General features: G+C 37.6%; 1 protein-coding gene across 5 annotated transcripts in view; it reads left to right on the top strand.

The window, feature by feature from the left end:
• wdr37 (WD repeat domain 37) overlaps positions 1–19,332 on the top strand; it is a 42,447-nt gene extending 23,115 nt beyond the window's left edge. For all 5 annotated transcript variants that reach the window (XM_079863441.1, XM_079863442.1, XM_079863444.1 and 2 more), the window contains 7 exons: positions 128–172; positions 1,040–1,116; positions 2,963–3,197; positions 3,283–3,424; positions 15,698–15,832; positions 17,022–17,136; positions 18,679–19,332. In XM_079863441.1, coding sequence (XP_079719567.1) covers positions 128–172; positions 1,040–1,116; positions 2,963–3,197; positions 3,283–3,424; positions 15,698–15,832; positions 17,022–17,136; positions 18,679–18,810 — 881 coding nt within the window. In that variant the 3' untranslated portion in view covers positions 18,811–19,332. The remainder of the gene's footprint in view (positions 1–127; positions 173–1,039; positions 1,117–2,962; positions 3,198–3,282; positions 3,425–15,697; positions 15,833–17,021; positions 17,137–18,678) is intronic.
• Positions 19,333–19,562: the final 230 nt, after the last annotated feature.

Raw genomic sequence — 19,562 nt, 5'->3', positions numbered from 1 at the left:
GAAAGTGTTGATTTTGTGGACTTTTGTTTGGAGATTAGTATCGTAAGATTTTATATGCTGTGGGTTTGGTTAGTGTTAGCTATGTTTTATTGAGTCTAATGAATGTTTGTTATATTTTTTCTTGCAGTCAACTCCATTAAGTTTCACCCCACAGAGCAGATGGCACTTACAGGTAGACATCAACACATTCAGTGCTTTGTTTTTGAACAATGTCTGCTCTTTCATTTCCTTTCTCTTTTCCTTTATTGAAAAGTAAAAAACTTTTTTTTTTTCAAGCGTGACCTGGCCAAGAAGTACAAATAACATAAAAATTACAATATCAACAACATAAGTATTTTAAAAGTACTTTAAATTTGGTACAATAAGGTTTCATTAGTTAACCAAGAACAGTACTTTACAACATTTATTAATCTTAATGTTAATCTTAGCATTTACTACTACATTTTTGTTAACAGTAGATAATTCACTGAGGTGAATATGAACATTTTTATTCACTAACATTAATAAAGGTTAACAAATGTTGTATAAATATATTGCTCATTGTTAGTTAGTGCAATAACTAATGTTGTTAACCAATGAGACCTTTATTGTAGTGTTTTGCGTTAACATGAAGCTCCAGTATCACAATACATGAATTAAACCCATGAATAACAGTAAAATACTGCAAAAAACACTTGAAACGTGATTTGCATCTTTACAAAGCATACATTTTATTTATGCTTACAATCTTATGTACTCTTCCACAAATCTTACCTTGCGCATGGCATAATTTTATCTTCATATGGGGGCTCGTCCGGGATTTAAACGAGGGACCTCTCGCAGCCTAAGCGGGAATCGAACCCCCATTCATTTATCATGTGACTGGAGGCTATGCTGCCTTTTAATATTTATTTTTCCATAAGAGTGATATATTTTTTTCATCTCTATTTGTATCTCTCCCCACACCTGTCTGATGCTTTTAAATGTGATTTGATAGATGACTGTCCTTTTTTTTTTATATAATGTTCCATCTGTGTTTGCTTTGTCTGTTTCCTGACAGCGTCCGGGGACCAGACGGCTCACATCTGGCGTTACATGGTACAGCTGCCACTTCCCCAGCCCCCAGCAGACATCAGCGTGAGTGTTAAAACACACACCGTCAGAATTCTGCCTCCTTTTTGTGTAATAATGCTCCTCTAGAGCTGCCTCAACATGAATGCTGAAATCAATATCACTTATCTGCAATTTTTGTGCACCATTTATTCATGCACTAGCATGGTATTCGAAAGACAAAAAACAATATTTCAAGAAAAAATAATAATTTGCTCCACCTCTGAAACCTCATCCAACATTTTTTTCCCACACTGAATATTCTGTTTTACTTAGAAATATGCCACAGTTAGGGAGTAAAATAGGTAATGAATGCTGTTTCATGTTGACTGTTGTTTTTCCTAAAGAATTACCCTGTTATTTCTTAGTTTTGTGTACTTAAATCTACACTATGTATCTTTTTTTGATAAAGAAATAACAATGTTATTAATAAGAGAGTGCAAAAAATGTATCTTCCAAACCATGTCTTTACTTTAACCAAATACACTCTGATAAACCTGTAATAATGATTTATATTTTAGAGCTGTTGGGACGGACTTTGTGAAAAATTGCAGCACACGTCATGTTAATTTAATATCTCTGTGATACTAAGGCGCCGTTTACACAACATCTTTTTCAACAAAAAAAAAAAAAGTAATACTTTTTATGCGTTTTTGCTGTTCATTTATACGCCAATGGCGTTTTGGGGGCCAGAAAAGGCAAACTTTTGAAAACTGGTTTCAAAGTGAAAGTTTTTGAAAACGATACCGTTATGGTCTCTGTGTAAACTACAAAAACGCAAATTTGTGAAAACGGTGACGTCATGCGCATGCATAACGTGTTCAGTCAATAGGCACGTAGTGTTTCTTTACGAAGAACATCGCCACCTACTGGCCTGGCAGCAGAATACAGCGTTTTAGTCGTTTTCGCGGATCCGTGTGAACAGATATTGTTTTGACAACATTGTCGTATGTACACGAAATACGCAAAGAAAAACGTTCCTGTTTTTAGTTGTTGTGGAAACGTACCCTAAATCATGTTTACATTTTTAATAAGTTTGTTTTTGTAATTTATTTTTAAAATGTCTATATAGTTTGTATTAATTTATTTCAGTTTTGGTGCAACTGAATAAAAATGAGAAATGTTGCTTTGACAACTAGCGGAAATAAAATTAATTTAGGTAGCGTTTACTTAAAAATTAGGGCTGTCAAACGATTAATCGCGATTAATCGCATCCAAAATAAAAGTTTGTTTTTACATAATATATGTGTGTGTACGGTGTATAATTATTTTCTATATATAAATACACACACATGCATGTATATATTTAAGAAATATTTGCATGTATATACTGTGTATATATATTTATATTATATATCATTTATATTATATATAAATATTTTATATATAAATAACACATTTTTCTTAAATATATATGCATGTGTGTGTATTTATATATAGAAAATAATTATACTCCATACACACACATATATTATATAAACACAAACTTTTATTTTGGATGCGATTAATCGCAATTAATCGTTTGACAGCCCTATTAAAAATATTTACTTAAAATGGTTTTATTTACTGTAATAGTCCTGACACAGAGAAAAGCAGCTCCTAGCGTGAAGCTGAATGTTTGTTGTCTCAGTGAACAAGACAAAAATGACCATGATCATTCAAAACGGCAAAACTTATGCAAAACGCATGCAGGTTTATATATTAGGTTTTTAACCACTAGAAGTTGCAATGTGTACTGTAGCTTTAAAATGTTCAGTAATTATGCAATCACATTTTATTGTATTTATTTACTGATCAAAGTCAGAATAAGTTTTAAATCCATTCTTTTCTTCAACATGCCTGTGTGTTGACTCTTCTTTGCTCTCTGAACTAGGCCTCGCTGGACGATGACGTGGACTTCTCTGATAAAGACGAGGCAGACGGGGAGGCGGAAGGGCCCAATGAATGTCCCACCATCCGTGTCGCAACGACGACCTTGAAGAGCCACCAGGGGGTGGTGATAGCAGCGGATTGGCTGGTGGGAGGAAAGCAGGTGGTCACTGCCTCCTGGGATAGAGCCGCTAACCTCTATGATGTAGAAACCTCTGAACTGGTGCACACCCTCACAGGTGAACATGGCAGTGCTCGTGTGTTTCCTTTGCCAGGGTTTTAGCGTCATACGCCTCTGTTTTACACGTGTGTGTGTGTTTGCAGGTCACGATCAAGAGTTGACCCACTGCTGTACTCACCCCACCCAACGTCTGGTGGTGACTTCATCCAGGGACACCACCTTCCGCCTGTGGGACTTCAGAGATCCCTCAATCCACTCTGTGAACGTCTTCCAAGGCCACACCGAGTAAGTCACATGACCTCCCGCCTTACATTCTTACATGTTGACGTTTGACTGTCTACACACAGGGTACAAATGAACACTTGCCAAGCGCCAAATGAGAGTAAAAATGAAATCATTGTTATAAAAAAAGCTCTTGACTGTCGGCCACTTACTGTCTCACTATCTAACTTACTATCTGACATTTTTCTAGGAAGCAAAAAGACCTTGTTGTCATAACTCAGTGATCAACCTACGCACACACTCACACTGCACACACACTCACACTATCTCTCCGTGACTCCGTGTGGAGAGACATTTTAACGTTGTGCCACCAAAGAGAGAATATAAAGAACAAACTCAATATAGGTCTCGACGGTTTAGTGCCTGGTTACTTTTATAGCGAGAGACTATAAGTGATTTTGAAAGTGACTTGACTAAATAACTTGCATTTAATATAGATTTGTTATAGGGACAAGAAAATATGAAAATACGTTTTCGTGACTAGTAAGAAATAGTTACGGCTGATAAATATCAGTGTTATTTTTAACTAAAACTATTAAAAATCATTTTGTTAATTTAAATAAAGCTGATGTAAAATATAAATATTAGATTAAAAAGTTAAACTTAATAAACATAAATGAAAATGACTCAGATAAACTAAGTTTATGTTGAGGTACTTACATTTCTAAAGTGGAATAAAAATAAACTAATGCTAAATAGAAATATTTTTAAAATGCAGAACTAAATGACTGAAACAAAAAATAAATAAAATGAAAACTGAAAAAAAAATAAAAAAGGTTAATTCAAAATCTGTAAAATAACGATAAATATTCTCAGTATTTATTGTCAATTCATTCTGAAGAAAAAGTCACAAAAGTAGTAGTTATGATACAAGGATTTTTTGAGAGTGTTGCTATGTAGATGCTAAGGTATTCTGAGTCTCATCTATGGCTTCCTTTCTTCCCTGGAAAACAAAAGAAAAGAAGCCAAATTCTAGACATTAATATGTCATTTATGAAGGATTATGGATTACATCATAGGCATTAACTGAACCATTTTATGAAATATCATCCTAAATGTCTCTGTTGTTTTTGTTCCCTCTCTCTGACCACTAGATGGCAGTGCATGTACAGGAACACTTCAGTATGCACTTTATTTCATTCACATTAATATCCTCAAAACCGAGTAAAAGCAAACCCTTTGCTTTCTTGCTCTATATCATTTATTTCCAGTGTTCCTGTTCAATCACTTTGCTGTGTAAAGCATGTCACCAGCTGCAGTGCGAGTGAAGTCAGTTGTGTGTTGGTTATTGCTGGTTAAGGCAGGAATGAGGAGGCGCTGCAGTCTTTGATTACCGGGGATTACACGCCGCTCATTATGTTCAGCCCAACATGTATAATTCCGTCAGATCCCAGCGTAATGCTCTCAAATAGACAATCAGCGTAATGAGATTATCCGGCGTACTGCTGCACGCTTCCCACTGTCAGCCTCTCCGTGCAAAGTCAATTACTGTCCGTCACTCTCATCCACGCTGACCGAGGCTCTCTGAGAGCGCCACTCGCCTCCGAGTGTTCGTGTGTGGATCGTCTGCAACCGCTCACTATTCATTCAGCTCATTCATCACTCTCAGGGGTCATGTTTAATTAATAATGTATCACAGGCTGTGCTATAGAGGGATTACGCACAATACACAACCGGACCTGTTCACAATACTGCTTTATAAAATGGTTATTACATAATAATAGTAATATTAAAGGGGGGTGGTTTTGTTAAAATAGTCTCTTAAATATCATTTTTTTAAACTTTAGGGGTTGAGTTTTATTAGAATTAATTCATTTTTATTTTAGTTTATATTTTTTAACTTTTTTTTTTTTTTTATCAATGCCTTGAATCCACGAATGTCTTTTGGTTTTTTCGTATTATTGTTATCTCAAAATAAGAAAATGTATAGAAATATGAATTGATACATTTCTTTAAAAACTGAAATGATCTAAACAAAGAACAATAAACCATTTCAATATTTATTATGTGAAAAATTATTTTCATTCATTTTTACACAAATTACACCAAAACAAGTAAAAACATTTTTAGGAAACATTTAATTCTAGCTAGCCTACAAAAGTATGAGAGTCTGCTGTTTTATCCAGAAATGTATAAATCAATGCACCTTGCTCACCCGCTTTTAAAAAGCATATTTTTTGTGGTAAATGCTGCTAATAAGAAGGTTTGAATGTGTTTTACAATCCATGATAGTGTACATGATTTTCTTATAGTATTTTCTCTTGTTTTTGTTTGAATATTTTTTACATTAAGGCTATTTGGACATTTTGTAGAAATGAAGGAGCTCCTAATGGGACATGGTGAAGGAAAAAATATGAGATTATTTGGCAATGTAAATGTAAAAAATATTTTTTGCATTTGCTCACAAAACCTTAGTGTTCTTAAGTGTAACTAGCAACTAGATTCTATTTAAACTGGGTGAAAACAGTGTATTTTCCTGCGATATTATATGCTTTTTACACGGAGTACAAATATCAATAGATTCTATTAACAGTCAAAATAGCAGCATTTTCTTAGTGATTTGCTATTTACACTGAGTGAAAATAGTGACAGATTATATTTAAACAGTCAAAATAGCAGTATTTTCTTTGCAATAAGTGTAAATAGTAGTAAGTAAATAGTGGCAGATTTGCACCCCAGTGTTGTTGTACATTAAATGGTATGAAATAATAACATAGTGTAAATGAGTATTAAAATGATGGTAACGCTTTACAATAAGTGTTAGTTCACTGTGCATTAACTAATGTTAACAAATACAACCTTTGATTTGAATAATGTATCAATAAATGTTGAAAATTAATATTAACTAAGATTAATAAATGCTGTAGAAGTATTGTTTATTCTTAGTTCATGTTAACTAAGGTAGTTAGCCTAACTAATGAACCTTATTAAATGGAAACTTCCTTATTGGGACAATAAAGTCCTGCCTACTCCAACCCTAACCGATAAACACTTTAATATTAAACACACGTTAGACACTTAATTTCCACTATATTGGCATCATTTTTATTGAAAATAAATGCCTTTCCGATCAGATAAGTGATGGGGAAAAGGGAATAGAGCGAGTTCAGTTTCGGTTTCACACTCGGGTCGATTTTCTGCCGCTCCTTACCCTAAAACTATTGCTACTGTTGACAATCAATTTTCTTCCATGATTTTGTCTGGCCCAATCAGACGTCAGTGGGTGGAGTTAGTGTAAATAGCCTCTGCCAACAAGGTGGGCTATTTGCCCTTAGTGTACATAGACACTCCAAGAGAAGAAAACTTTTCTTTTTAAAGGAAAAGTTTTTAAATACTTGATACTTTTGACACTGCTTTGTTATGAAAGTGACGAGTACAGTGTAAATTAAATGAACGTGAGTTGACAATAAAACACCCAAAATCACGAGGGGTAACACATTTTTCCTCTGGCGTCTCGTAGTTGAACTTGTTAAATGTGAAGAGCTTTGTACATGTGAGTCGGGTATCAGATTGATTCCAGCGCTGTCAGGTTACACAGGAGTTGATGAGACGCAGCTAATTATGTTGGGCCGCTGAATTCACTCGTCACTGAGCCCTGAGCAACACTCAACACAGACACAAGTCCACACTTTCACACCTGTGCTGCAGTTTCTCATGATTTCCCCTTGTGTAATCAGACGTTGGAGTGGCAAAATAAAGAAATGTGTGAAAAGTAGCTTTAGTGTTTTCAGCATCTACCAGGACTCTCTTCACACGAGCTTCATCTCCAGAGCAAGTTTGATTTAATTTAAAATTGTGACAGAAATATATTGCTATTGTGCTGTAGAATGCTCTTCTCAAAGTATTAATTATAGTAATAATAATACAGTTTATTAAAACAGTATTTAAGGAATATCGGACGATTTTTCAGCAATTTAAGCAGTAAACAGGGCTCTGTTTGGCAAAAAAAAATTAATTCCATTTTAAAGATGAATTAAATTGCAAATCATAAAACACAGAATCCAGAAAAATGAAACCGACAACACAAAATGTTTTGAAAAACAAAACCACAACAACAAAAAAAATCACATTTCGCAGGGCACTATTATTGCAAAAAAATTGAATACATTTTTACATTTTTAAAGTTTTCATGAATTTAATTGATCTTAATTCATTTTCATTATTACAATTTAATTAAAATGGAATCCTGAAATAATAAAATGGAAAACACTGAATTTGGGGAAAAGTAAAACTCATTTCACAGGGCTCTAAAAATCCCACAATCCCAGAATATCATAGAGACTTGAGGATGGACTCTTGACTTTTGAGCAATGGACCTCATCGCTACATGTTAGAAAACACTCTGAGCATCTTACTACACCTTGCAACTAAATAATACAATACCCACAACACCCTAGTATATCGGCAGTGAATATCCCTCAGACTATGAAACACCTGACATGGAAAGTTTGACTTCCGAATGCGGCGAAAGGCTTAATGAATGAGATGTTTGACAGTAAATGGCAGCGTGTGTGAGTATTCCTGCATGCAGATGTGTGAGTGTGTGTGGGCTGTAGAGACAGCTGTTGGTTGTAATGAGTGGCGTACAGTGCAGTGTGTGTGTGTGGGTTGATTGAGTCACGCATGAGGTACAGAGAGAGGGTGTTGTGCTGTCAGTGGGAGTGAATGCTCTGCTGCACTGGGACCGTAAGATGAATGAGCTCTGCAGCGCTCCTGGCAGGAGCTGAGGACCTCCTAAAGACCAGACACACACACTTACACACCTTCACACAGGCTGAGTTTATATTCATTCATGCTGAGCGCGTGTGTGGGTCTATGCATAGCACACATACATGAATCATGCTAGACACACTCTCTCTCTCTCTCTCTCTCTCTCTCTCTCTCTCTCTCTCTCTCTCTCTCTCTTTCTCTCTCTCTCTCTCACACACACACACACCCTCCGGATCTCCTGATTCTGGCTCCTTGTCATTCAGATTTCCTATCCCTCTGACATCCTGCTATCCTCACTTCCCTCACTTCTCTTCCCTTGACTCCACATGACACCACAGACATTTACCAAGTTGCTCGGTTTCTTCTTTTTACCCCATAACCGGTAGCTCCGCCCACAGTGGAATCTCATTGGTCCAAAATCCAGCTCCAGATAGCTTTATAATAGACATTGGATTTCTTTTACAATGTCTTTATGAACTTTTTGAACCGTCAAAGTTTTGGGCGAATCAACTTACAATGGAGAGACAGAAATCAGTCAAGTATCATAAGAAAAACAGTGGAAAAGTAGTGCAGTGGAATGGAAAACATCTTCTGTGTGAACAAGACGAAGACTTTCGTTCATCTTTGAAATATTTTTTGTGTAAACCTGCACTAGACGGGTGTGTTTGACCGTTGAGCTTGCATCTTGTGCATGACAGGGTGGCAGTGGTGGGCTAATGGTTAGAGAGTTAGACGTGTAACCTGAAGGTTAACGGTTCGATTCTCAGGAAAAATGTAGCTGGGGGAGTGGATGAACAGCGCTCTCTTCCACCCTCATTGCCCTTCAACCCTTCAAGAGTTGCCCAATCGCTCCCTGGGCGCCGCAGCAAATGGATGCCCATTACTCCGGGTGTGTGTCCCCACAGTTTGCAGTGTGTGTTTGTTGGATGAGTTAAATGCAGAGGACTAATCCTGAGTATGGGTTACCATACTTGGCCTTCATGTCACATCGCATTATGACACAGCATTCTAAACATGTGGTTAAAATAAGTTTAATTTTTGTCTTGAGTGTATCTCGAGAGCTTGCATATTTCCCCCTTTCTACTGACCTGTGCGGAGGTCTATAAAGGGCGGAGCCTTTACAGCTCGTGCCTCGGATACTCTGCCAAAAACTAAAACATCTATTTGGTTTTGATTATCATCTCTATCACGGCCAAACTCATGTGACATTGCAGTTCTTCATCGTCATGAAAGTTTATTATCTGCATGTTTTCAAAGCCATACCAGTCTGACCTACTTCTAAATAGTTTTCTGAGCGCACACATCCGAAACACGCACACAGAAAGCTGGATGTCAGACGGCGCATCCCGTGTGTATTAAACAAAGTTCTCTTTCACGTCTTATTGTGCTTAAACTGTCAAATACACACAAAAACACACATAAACAGTCGGTTATGTATGTGAACATAAACGACGAGTAAAAAAACAGAAAATCACTCACTGCTCTTGATTGAATAACTTTAGTAGATTTAATAAGAATACATTTCTTATTTGAATTCTGTTTTCTGAGGAGATAAACTTGGCGGATTGTGTACAGCTCATTCAGGGCGGGGTCTATGCTAATAGGGCAGAGCCTGTGGGCGGGGCCTGTGCGATGTCCATTACCATTTATAGGGTGGTTTGTGTACACACTGCTGACACACATGTATGTTAAAACACCATTTTGCATAATAGGTCACCTTTAATGAAGTCTGACCTGCGAATTTATATTACGCGAGGACTTGTGAGCAATAGCAGATTGATACGTCACATTGTGACCTTTTAGCTCAATTAAAATAATACAAACTTTAAATATGCGGGATTGCAACATTTCAGTGTAGTGGAGCATATTGCATATTTTTACATTTAGGATGTTGAATTTTTTTAAGGCAGCAGAATGTGGCATGATATATTACGACTGCTGCAGTGTCCGTAGTCCAATATCTGCATATCCTATATGATGGATATATATGTACACTTTTTATGGGGTTTAGATACTTTTTCACAGCGAAGCACGTGCTTTACTTTTAGCTTTGGAGCATATTGAAAATGCAGTACAAAAACATTCTATAATTTTTACAGACTCAAAATCTTGCCTTCAAGCAATGGACACTTTAAAAATTGATAATCCTTTAGTGGACTCCATCTTAACCAAAGTGGATTATCTGCTCAATCAGTTCTTCAGTATTATCTTCTGCTGGGTTCCAGGACATGTTGGACTTGCAGGAAATGAGCAAGCTGATGCAGCTGCCAAGGAAGCTCTTAATAAGGAAATGAATGAATGTCAAATTCCTCCCTCAGATATAAGACCGATTATTAACAGATATATTTTAAATAAGTGGCAAGAAGAGTGGCATATGTGCAAAAATAAGTTGTATGCAACCCATCCGGAAATTAAGACCAGGACTTTTCTCCATTTTAAAACTAGACTTGATCAGGTGGTCTACACAAGATGTCGTATAGGTCACACAAGTTTGACCCATGTTTTTTTACTTAAAGGTGAAGACCCAACATTATGTATGTTTTGTAGGATTCCTTTAACTGTCAAACATATTTTATTAGATTGTCCTGGACTTAACACAAGTAGAATGCTTTTTTTATGAAGTTATTTCAGTTAAGGACATTTTTAATGAGATTATACCTGAAAAGGTTTTGGATTTTTTATCATATGTTAACTTAAAAAAATATATTGTATAATATGACTTGCTGGTTATCTTTGTTCTGTTTTTATTGTATTTATGATATTTGTGTTTTTGTAATTGAATTTTTGCCATGAAGATAGCTCTGATTGCTGACATGGCATTAAATAAAAAAGATGATGATGACTTTTTCACAGCACTGTAGCTAAACCATCAGTACTAGTATCAACATATGTGACCCTGGATCACAAAACCAGTCATAAGTCGCACGGGTATATTTGTGGCAGTAGCCAACAATACATTGTATGGGTCAAAATGATTGATTTTTATTTTATGCCAAAAATCGTTAGGATATTAAGTAAAGATCATGTTCCATGAAGATATTTAGTAAATTTCCTACTGTAAATATATAAAACTTGTATTTTTGTGAGTGAATGCAGCACAATCATCAACATAAATGGACAACTTTAAAGGAGATTTTCTCAATGTTTAGATTTTTTTGCACCCTCAGATTCCAGATTCTCAAATAGTTGTGTCTCGGCCAAATATTGTCCTATCCTAACAAAGCATACATCAATGGACAGCTTATTTATTCAACTTTCAGGTGATGTATAAATCTCAATTTAAAAAAAAAATGACCCATGTGACTGGTTTTGTGGTCCAGGGTCACATATTTCTAATTAAGGTGTTTTTTTTTTTTTTAAACTAGACTGAGGCTCATAAACTGCTGTACAGTTTCTAATAGTGAGTGAAGTTTATCTCAGTTGTGCAGTACAGCTGACATATGCCTGTCTCACTTCACTAACCCAGAGCATCAGGACACACCATGAGCTCAGCATTACGGCATATGGACACTTAGATGAAACATTTAAGCCTTTGCACGGTTTATCTGCTGTTAGCAGCATAAGCATTGAAAACTTTAAAGAGTGGCATTTTTAGAGCCAACTGGTATATATTGGTGCTCCTACAAAATGAAGTGTGACCAGAGATGGAAACCTGAGTCTGAAGGCCCTTATGTCGTACATCTGAATGCATGTAGAATTCAAACAGAATTTGAGACTTGACTTGGACTTGTGGCTTGACTTTGACTTGTGACTTGAGACTTGACTTGAAAAATGTGACCTTGTGAACCTGTAGCCTGTGCATATTGGTGCTCAAAAGGGCGGCAGAATGGCCTGAAACGTTGTCCCCTAATCATCTAATGATGGTGCAAATGATAATGAGTGGCACAGTACAAATGATACATGACATGAGTCGCTGTACACGGGGGGGCACGCAGTGTTTGCTGCCTCATTCCTCTTTCGTCTGCAGGGCATTCCCTGTCAGAGACACTATCTGTCTGTCAGGATGCTTCTGAGAGTATCGCCAGTGCGCTCGATTTCAGACAGACAGAGAAGAGACACACCTGCTGTCTCGGGGAATGTGTCAGAATGGGTTTCTCACTGAGGAAGCATCACAGCTGGTGTCTCCTTTGAGACCGATCACGTAAATTCTGGATGACATGCCCACCTATTTCTGTTTCTCTGATGGAGACTAGTGGTTAAAGATTCGGGCTGGAGGCCAAAGGCTGTAGGTTTGAATCTAGTAATGGTTCATTTATGGACCTTTGATGGCGACTGAACCTGTAATAAGTAAACTGCTAAATTTACAGTCCTCGCCTTTCCAAACCCATATGGCTTTCTTATGTTGAGTATTGGCCCATGTGCACATCTCCATGTAACAAATGTAAATGAGACACTCAATTACACCCAATTCCATTAGTAGTTGTGTTTCTTATACCAATGTTATACTAAATCATTTTGTTATGTGGAGGCACGAATAGGATTTGAGAGAAATGGTGGAGGGCAAGATTTTAGGTAAATAAAGACTTTTGTTCATCACAAATCAATCGTATGACTTCAGAAAACTTGTAATGTAGTATAAGTCATATTGATCACTTTTGTGGTGCTTTATTGCCATTTTTCGGACTTTGTTCATCCGTCCTTATTCATTTTCATAGTACATACGAGAGCTCCCTCTTATTGAGATTCTCCGTTTGTGTCCAAGGAAGAAAGAAAATAACACTAGTTTGGATTTGGACATTCCTTTACTGTGTACACAGAATAAACTCTGTTTTAAATGTAGCCTATGCAATTCATAGTTGTCAATTATAATTACAGAGCACACATCTAGTCTTTCCCAGCATCAGCAAGAGTATGATCCCATGCAACTACATTAGCCATTGTTTTAAAGAGCTTATTATGCTCAGCACTGGATCTCTATTAAACACAAACGCCGTTCTTCCTCTAATGAGTCTCGACCTTGCTTGTCAGTGGTCCCGGGGGAAACGGAACATTCCCAAAATATCATTTGAGTTGTAATAGGATTTTAATCAAGCCTTTAATCTATTATCGGCCCCACCACCGCCCCCACCCTTGCTTTCCGGTGGCAACCCACGGTGTCAGAAAGTGTTTCCACGCTTCACTTTGGATGTGAACTGTGCCGGAGCGAGCCGAGCAAAGCTGTTAAATACAGCCAAACCCAACTCCAAATCTTTAATGCAGCGGAATTTAGCCCCTAATTAAACCTTAATATCATGTCAATTCAAATTAGCACGGCTAGAGGCGAGTGGAGCACCAACTCTGGCCCTTTTTTTTCTTCATTTTTCTCTCCCTCGCTCTCCCGAGAGAAGGGAATACAAAGAGGAGAGAAATGTCAGCAGGGAATGACGTGATAGATTAGAAATATTAAGGTCCATTAAATGGAAGTGTGTGTGCTGAGCGGAGCAGTTAAATGTGTGCTGTGACCCTGAGGGTTGCTGACATTCCTGCTGTTCACCCAGACTGTCTCAAATCACACACACACACACACACACACACTCTCTCTGTGCCTCACTTTGTGCCAGCTGCTGGTGCTCTCGTGCCCTGTACAGGAGCAGAGGGTGGTCTTTCCAACCGGAAAGAGATGAGTTTAATTTCATAATCACAATAATATAATTTGTTGGGAAGATTCAATTCCAGTAGCAACTCAAGCCTCATTAAAGAAGACACACTAGATAGGCTCACGTATCCAGACCTTTGACTATCAGCATAAAGTCTGGTCTACATCGTAGCTTATTCTAGCCAAGAATTGGCCACTTAAGGGGATTGCACAGGACTTGTGCTCTGAGGAATACTGTGAAGCCACTGACATTCAATGGGGATGTTGTTTCACAAAGATGTAGAGGGATAGCACAAGGCTTGATGCTTCATCATGTGACTAAAAGTTAAGGAGATTTTAACTACTTCTCTGACATAGGAACCCTTTGACCAATGAGAATTTCCAAACAGACTCACCTCTTTTCACTCTGAAGTCTGATTGCTTGTAATAGACAACTTTGACTTCTGGTCGTTGGAGTCGCTATGTTTTCTGGCCTCCTTGTTCAGTTTACAAGACGGTGAACATTCTAATCTCTGAGTCCTCTGTAATCCCAGCTTTCCCCCAACTAGCGATGCCCCTGCTTCCAGTCACTTTCCAAACTTTTTCAATGAGAGTTGGCAGTTTAAAGCAAAACGATAGACCGCAATCATTTATGAGACAACAAAGTTGATTAGAATTTACATTTATGCATTTGGCAGACGCTTTTATCCAAAGCGACTTACATTGAATTTCAAGGTACACATTTACATTCTTATAAATTCTTGCTTTCACTGGGAATCGAACCCATGACCTTGGCGTTGCAAGCGCCAATGCTCTACTGGTTGAGCTACATATAACTTATAACTTATGTATTTATATACATATAACTTAGCATTATAATGCAACTAATAAGAACCTGCAGGGATTAAATCGACGTCAGTGTGTGAACGCATCTGAAGGCGACCAACTACAGTCCAAACCTGTCCACCTTGAATCCTTAAGTTGTGTAGAAGCGAACCAGTCAGATTGGGACTGGTCCACCAAATCATGGCACTTTTTGTCCTGTGCAATTGCTGTGTCTCATTTCGAAGACTAAAGTAGTCTTCTATTTCTCATTATCTTTCTCACTTCTTATATTTCATTGCGTTCTAAAGGAATTACAACAATTTCCAAAATATTCACACAGGAAATGGTCAATTTTATAATGGTAGTTTTTCTGAAATGAGACGTCCTTGATGATGTATGCAGTCAACACACGCAGCCTGCAAATTGAGACACAACTAATATGCATCAGGCAGTGACCATGCCGAGACTATACACTACCTGTTCTACAGTGCTACAGTAGAGGACCGTAACACAATCCTCTTCCTCAGTAGGTTTGGACTCGAGTACTCAGAAATGACACCAATGTTCAAAACTGTTTGTTTACCAGAAAACAAAGACTACAAAGAATGTCTATGTGAGTGCAGACAGTGGAGCTCACACGATCCGCTTCCTGATCCGTTGGGTTCTGCAAAGAATAGGACTGTAGAGATAACCAAATCACCTTGAGCACTCTCTAGTCACTCTGTACGGTCATTTTTCATGTCAGTAAAGGAGAGTCTATCTTGCTTTGAAAGAATACTTGAGTGCTGAGCTACTTACTTTTAGGGGACTTGCCATTTTGCTGATGTATTTCATCCAAAGTCCCTTACGCCACAATTCCTGCCGGAGCGTTCTGGGGTTAAGAGTCTTGCTCATGAATGCAATTGTTACACATCAAGATTGTCATATCTGTAATTCAACCTCCCATAACCCAGTTACAGTGACTTGCGCTCAGGATTAAATTGCTGTCCTTCACATTAGCAGCCAAGATCCTTGACCCTCTGCAACTTCCGGTTGCTACAGAACGATCTGTCTTTATCTGTCCTTTTAGATACTTTACATATATTTTGTGAAAACCATGTTCGTTTGTTCAGGGTGATATTTTCAGACTTAAGGTGTTAAAGAGTGATTGGATCACGACTCCATTGCAATTCATTTGTTTCTTTCAGCACTGTGACATCAGCAGTGTTCACAGTGGGGGACAACGTGGTGTCTGGAAGTGACGATCGCACCGTCAAGGTGTGGGACCTGAAGAACATGAGATCTCCGATTGCTACCATTCGCACAGACTCGGCCGTTAATAGGTAAGAGCTGCAGGTTGCTGAGGTGTAAGACAGCTTCCTGAGACTTTTGTCTCTGAACAAGTAGAGTGCCTTTTTTTTAGAAAGTTCTGGAAAATTGAGAAACTGTTTTCCTCAACATCTAGATATTTTGAAAGGAATAAGTAAAGTCAGACTCCTAAACCAGAAATAGTTTGAAAGATTTGGATAATATTTTTGGTTGGTAGTTGATTATTTACTCTTAAAGGGATAGTTCACTTTGAAATTAAATTTTGGTATGTTTTAGCTTACCTGAAGGGCATCCAAGATGTAGGTGTCTTTTTTTCCGCAGTAGTTTCAATTTTGATATTTTTAGGTCAAACCGTTCTTGTCTGACAGTCATATCATGCAGGTCTATGGTCACGGTCTCAAAGAGCATGCACAGAGAAGTCCAAATTAAACAATTCCCCATCGTCCAAATTAAACAATTCCCCATCGTAAGTACACATTGATGGCCTAAGACACGAAACGAGCGGTTTGTGTGAGAAAACGAACAGTATTTATATCATTTTTACCTTTTATAACACCACCACGTCCAAGTGATCTGAGGGCGCGAGCGCATCCTGGTGTGTGACGTGTGCGCAGACTGGTGCATAGATATATATACACTAGACGTCGCCCTCAGATCACTTGGACGTGGGTGTGTATAAGAGGTAAAAACGATATAAATACTGTTCGTTTTCTCACACAAACCGCTCGTTTCATGTCTTAGGCCATCAATGTGTACTTACTATGGGGAATTGTTTAATTTGGACTCTGTGCATGCTCTTTGAGACCGTGACCATAGACCTGCATTATATGACTGACAGACAAGAACGGTTTGACCTAAAAATATCAAAATTGAAACTACTGCGGAAAAAAAGACACCTACATCTTGGATGCCCTTCAGGTAAGCTAAAACATACCAAAATTTAATTTCAAAGTGAACTATCCCTTTAATGTAAACACTATCTAGCTTTATTTACATTTAAAAGGCAACGAATAGCATCTTTACTCTAAGTGCAAGCAGTGATGGATGCTATTCACACAAAGTGTTATTTGTAAATTGTCTAACTGATGGGAATGAAAATAGCCTTTGCCAACCAGTTGAGCTATTTGCATTTAGTGTAAATACACATTGTCTTATTTCTTTATACTTCGAGTTGATTGATTGATTCACTGTACTAACCTGCAGGATAAGCGTCTCTGCCAACCAAAGAATCATCGCTCTGCCACATGACAACAGGCAGGTCAGACTGTTTGACATGAATGGGGTCCGTCTGGCCCGTCTCCCACGGAGCAACAGACAGGTACGTTTCTCACAGGGAGGTTTTATTGCCTTTCTTTTTGCTCCATGTCTGTCAAGTTGCCTCTCACTCTTTAAGCACTCGACAGTTCCTTGGATTGTTTTCGATTATGTTTCTTTTTATGGACCGTCTCTTATAAAGGGAAAGCAACACAGTAGTTTTTTCAATTTTTGGCATCATATATATGATTCCAACTATGTTGTCTCAAATTATAGGTAGCAAGATTATGCCATCTTCTGAGACACCTCCTTTTGCTGAGCTAAAAAAAAAAGCCATTTCAGTTCAGGAGTAAAACCATAATATTGAGAAATATTATTACAATTTGAAATAATTGTTTTCTATTTTAATGTATTTTAAAATTGATATTGAAATGTTAATGTTAAAATATTAATTTGGTGTCTCACAATCCTTCAGAAATCATTTTGAAATGCTGCTCAAGAAACATTATCAATTAATATTAATACTTAATATTATCAATGTTGAAAACTTAAACTTGGCTGCTTAATGTTTTTTATTTCAGGATTATATGATGAATAAAAGTTTAAAAGAACAGCATCTATTTGAAATAGAAATCTTTTGTAATTATGTGTCTATACTATCACTTTTGATCAATTTAATGCATCCTTGCTGAATTAAAATATTAGTTGATTTAAATTTTTTTTTTTTTTAATGTAGTTGATTTTAAAATTTTCAGATGGAGGTGTATATATTCCTTTTTACTATGTATTCAGCAGATGCAAAAACACCTTTTTAGAAGAGTTAAAATAGTTTTAAATTAAGTGTTTGCTTTTGCAAGAGATGACATTTTTGCATACTGTGTGTGTGTGTTCTGTGGTTTTGTGTGTAGAGTTTCGATAAATGAAGCCATAGTTTCAGAAATTGTAAGCAGTTTTACAAAAACTGTTATGAATTTTGATTTAGTTTAAACAGTGTCTAGCACTTTATCATATTGACTTTAATGTAATATAATTTCTAGTTTAAACCCCTATAACAATAATTTCACACACACACACGTATATCTATATATCAGCCTGAAGGGGTTGTATTCGCTATAACAGCCGCCTCGCTCTACATTATCCCGCTTATTACATGGCTACCTACCAAATAAATCAATAATTTGACACAAAATATTGATTTAAAAAGGAGTTTATTGATTTAAAAACGATTGTATTGCTTCCGCTAAAGAAAATATTCCGTTCCGTCTCTACGGTTAGAATCCTGCGTCCATAGCAACGCTCTGTTTTTCATGGCAACGGTGTGTTATCCTTAGCAGCGTCTGTTATCAAGAAATAACACACCGCATTGTACATTAGGATTCAACCAAGCCATGTAATATATATATATATATTCACACATACACTCACCATTTTTATTAAGTGTTGTAAGGAAATGGCTTCATGTAATATAATTTGGCCTATATCCAGTATTTTGGTGGGAAGACGGCTTACTAGGTTTTGAGATAGCCCTGGTCCTATAACAGTTTCATTGGCTTGTTTTGTACCTTTGAATGCGTCCTGACACACCCATGTTGCATTTAACTCGCAGGGCCATCGGCGCATGGTGTGCTGCTCTGCCTGGAACGAGGAGAACCAAGCCTGTAATCTGTTCACCTGTGGCTTCGACCGCCAGGCCATCGGCTGGAACATCAACATCCCGGCCCTGCTGCAGGAGAAGTGACACGCTCACACACAGAGTCTCACACACGCTTAACACACCACTGAATCCTCCGGCACGTTCTTCAGTGCCACACCTTCAGTAGATTTTACTAAAGAACACATCGTGAAACTATTCAGTGCTTCATTCCAGTGTGCGTCTACGGTCACTGTCCCGCGGTCTTCATCCCGTCATGCCTTGATCGTGTGAGGAACTCGTGTATTTAATGGATATTCTGCATATCTATCCCTGCGCTGGTCATGTGGTATGGTGAAGTTCCTCTCAGTCTCGTTACCCCGTTTTTACGTGTTTGCATGATGCGACTCGTGAATCCTGCGAGACCAGGACATTCCTTCACGCTGTTACAAGTCATTTTTCACTATTTTTGTTGTGCAATGTTCAGTTTGTTTCTTTGTACAGATGACTTTTTTTATTTTTTTTCGACAGCATTTTAGATTTTGTTTCGTTTTGTATAAATTTCTGCTTTGCTTTTTATAGAGATGAAATGTGCGAACGAAACGGAGCACTCTGCCTTTGTGAACGGAAGTCGGCAAACGCATTTACGGATCCGCACCTTCTTGATGTTCTGATTGGAACCGCCGTTCAAGCGGCCAATCAGCTTCTTTCAGTGTTGCCGCAGCTCATTTGCATGACAAACCCGCCTCTCTGTCAAATGTGTGAAGCAAAATGCTGTATAATTGCTGTGTTATTCTCATTCACCCTATTGAAAACATAAAGAAGCTGAGACTTTGTAAGTATCGTGACAGTTTATGAAG

Source organism: Squalius cephalus, assembly GCF_949319135.1.
Source record: "Squalius cephalus genome assembly, chromosome: 25".
In the NCBI taxonomy this organism is placed as follows: Eukaryota; Metazoa; Chordata; class Actinopteri; order Cypriniformes; family Leuciscidae; genus Squalius; species Squalius cephalus.
Note: the sequence above shows the minus strand (reverse complement) of the source record. Positions and strands in the feature narration are given on the sequence as shown.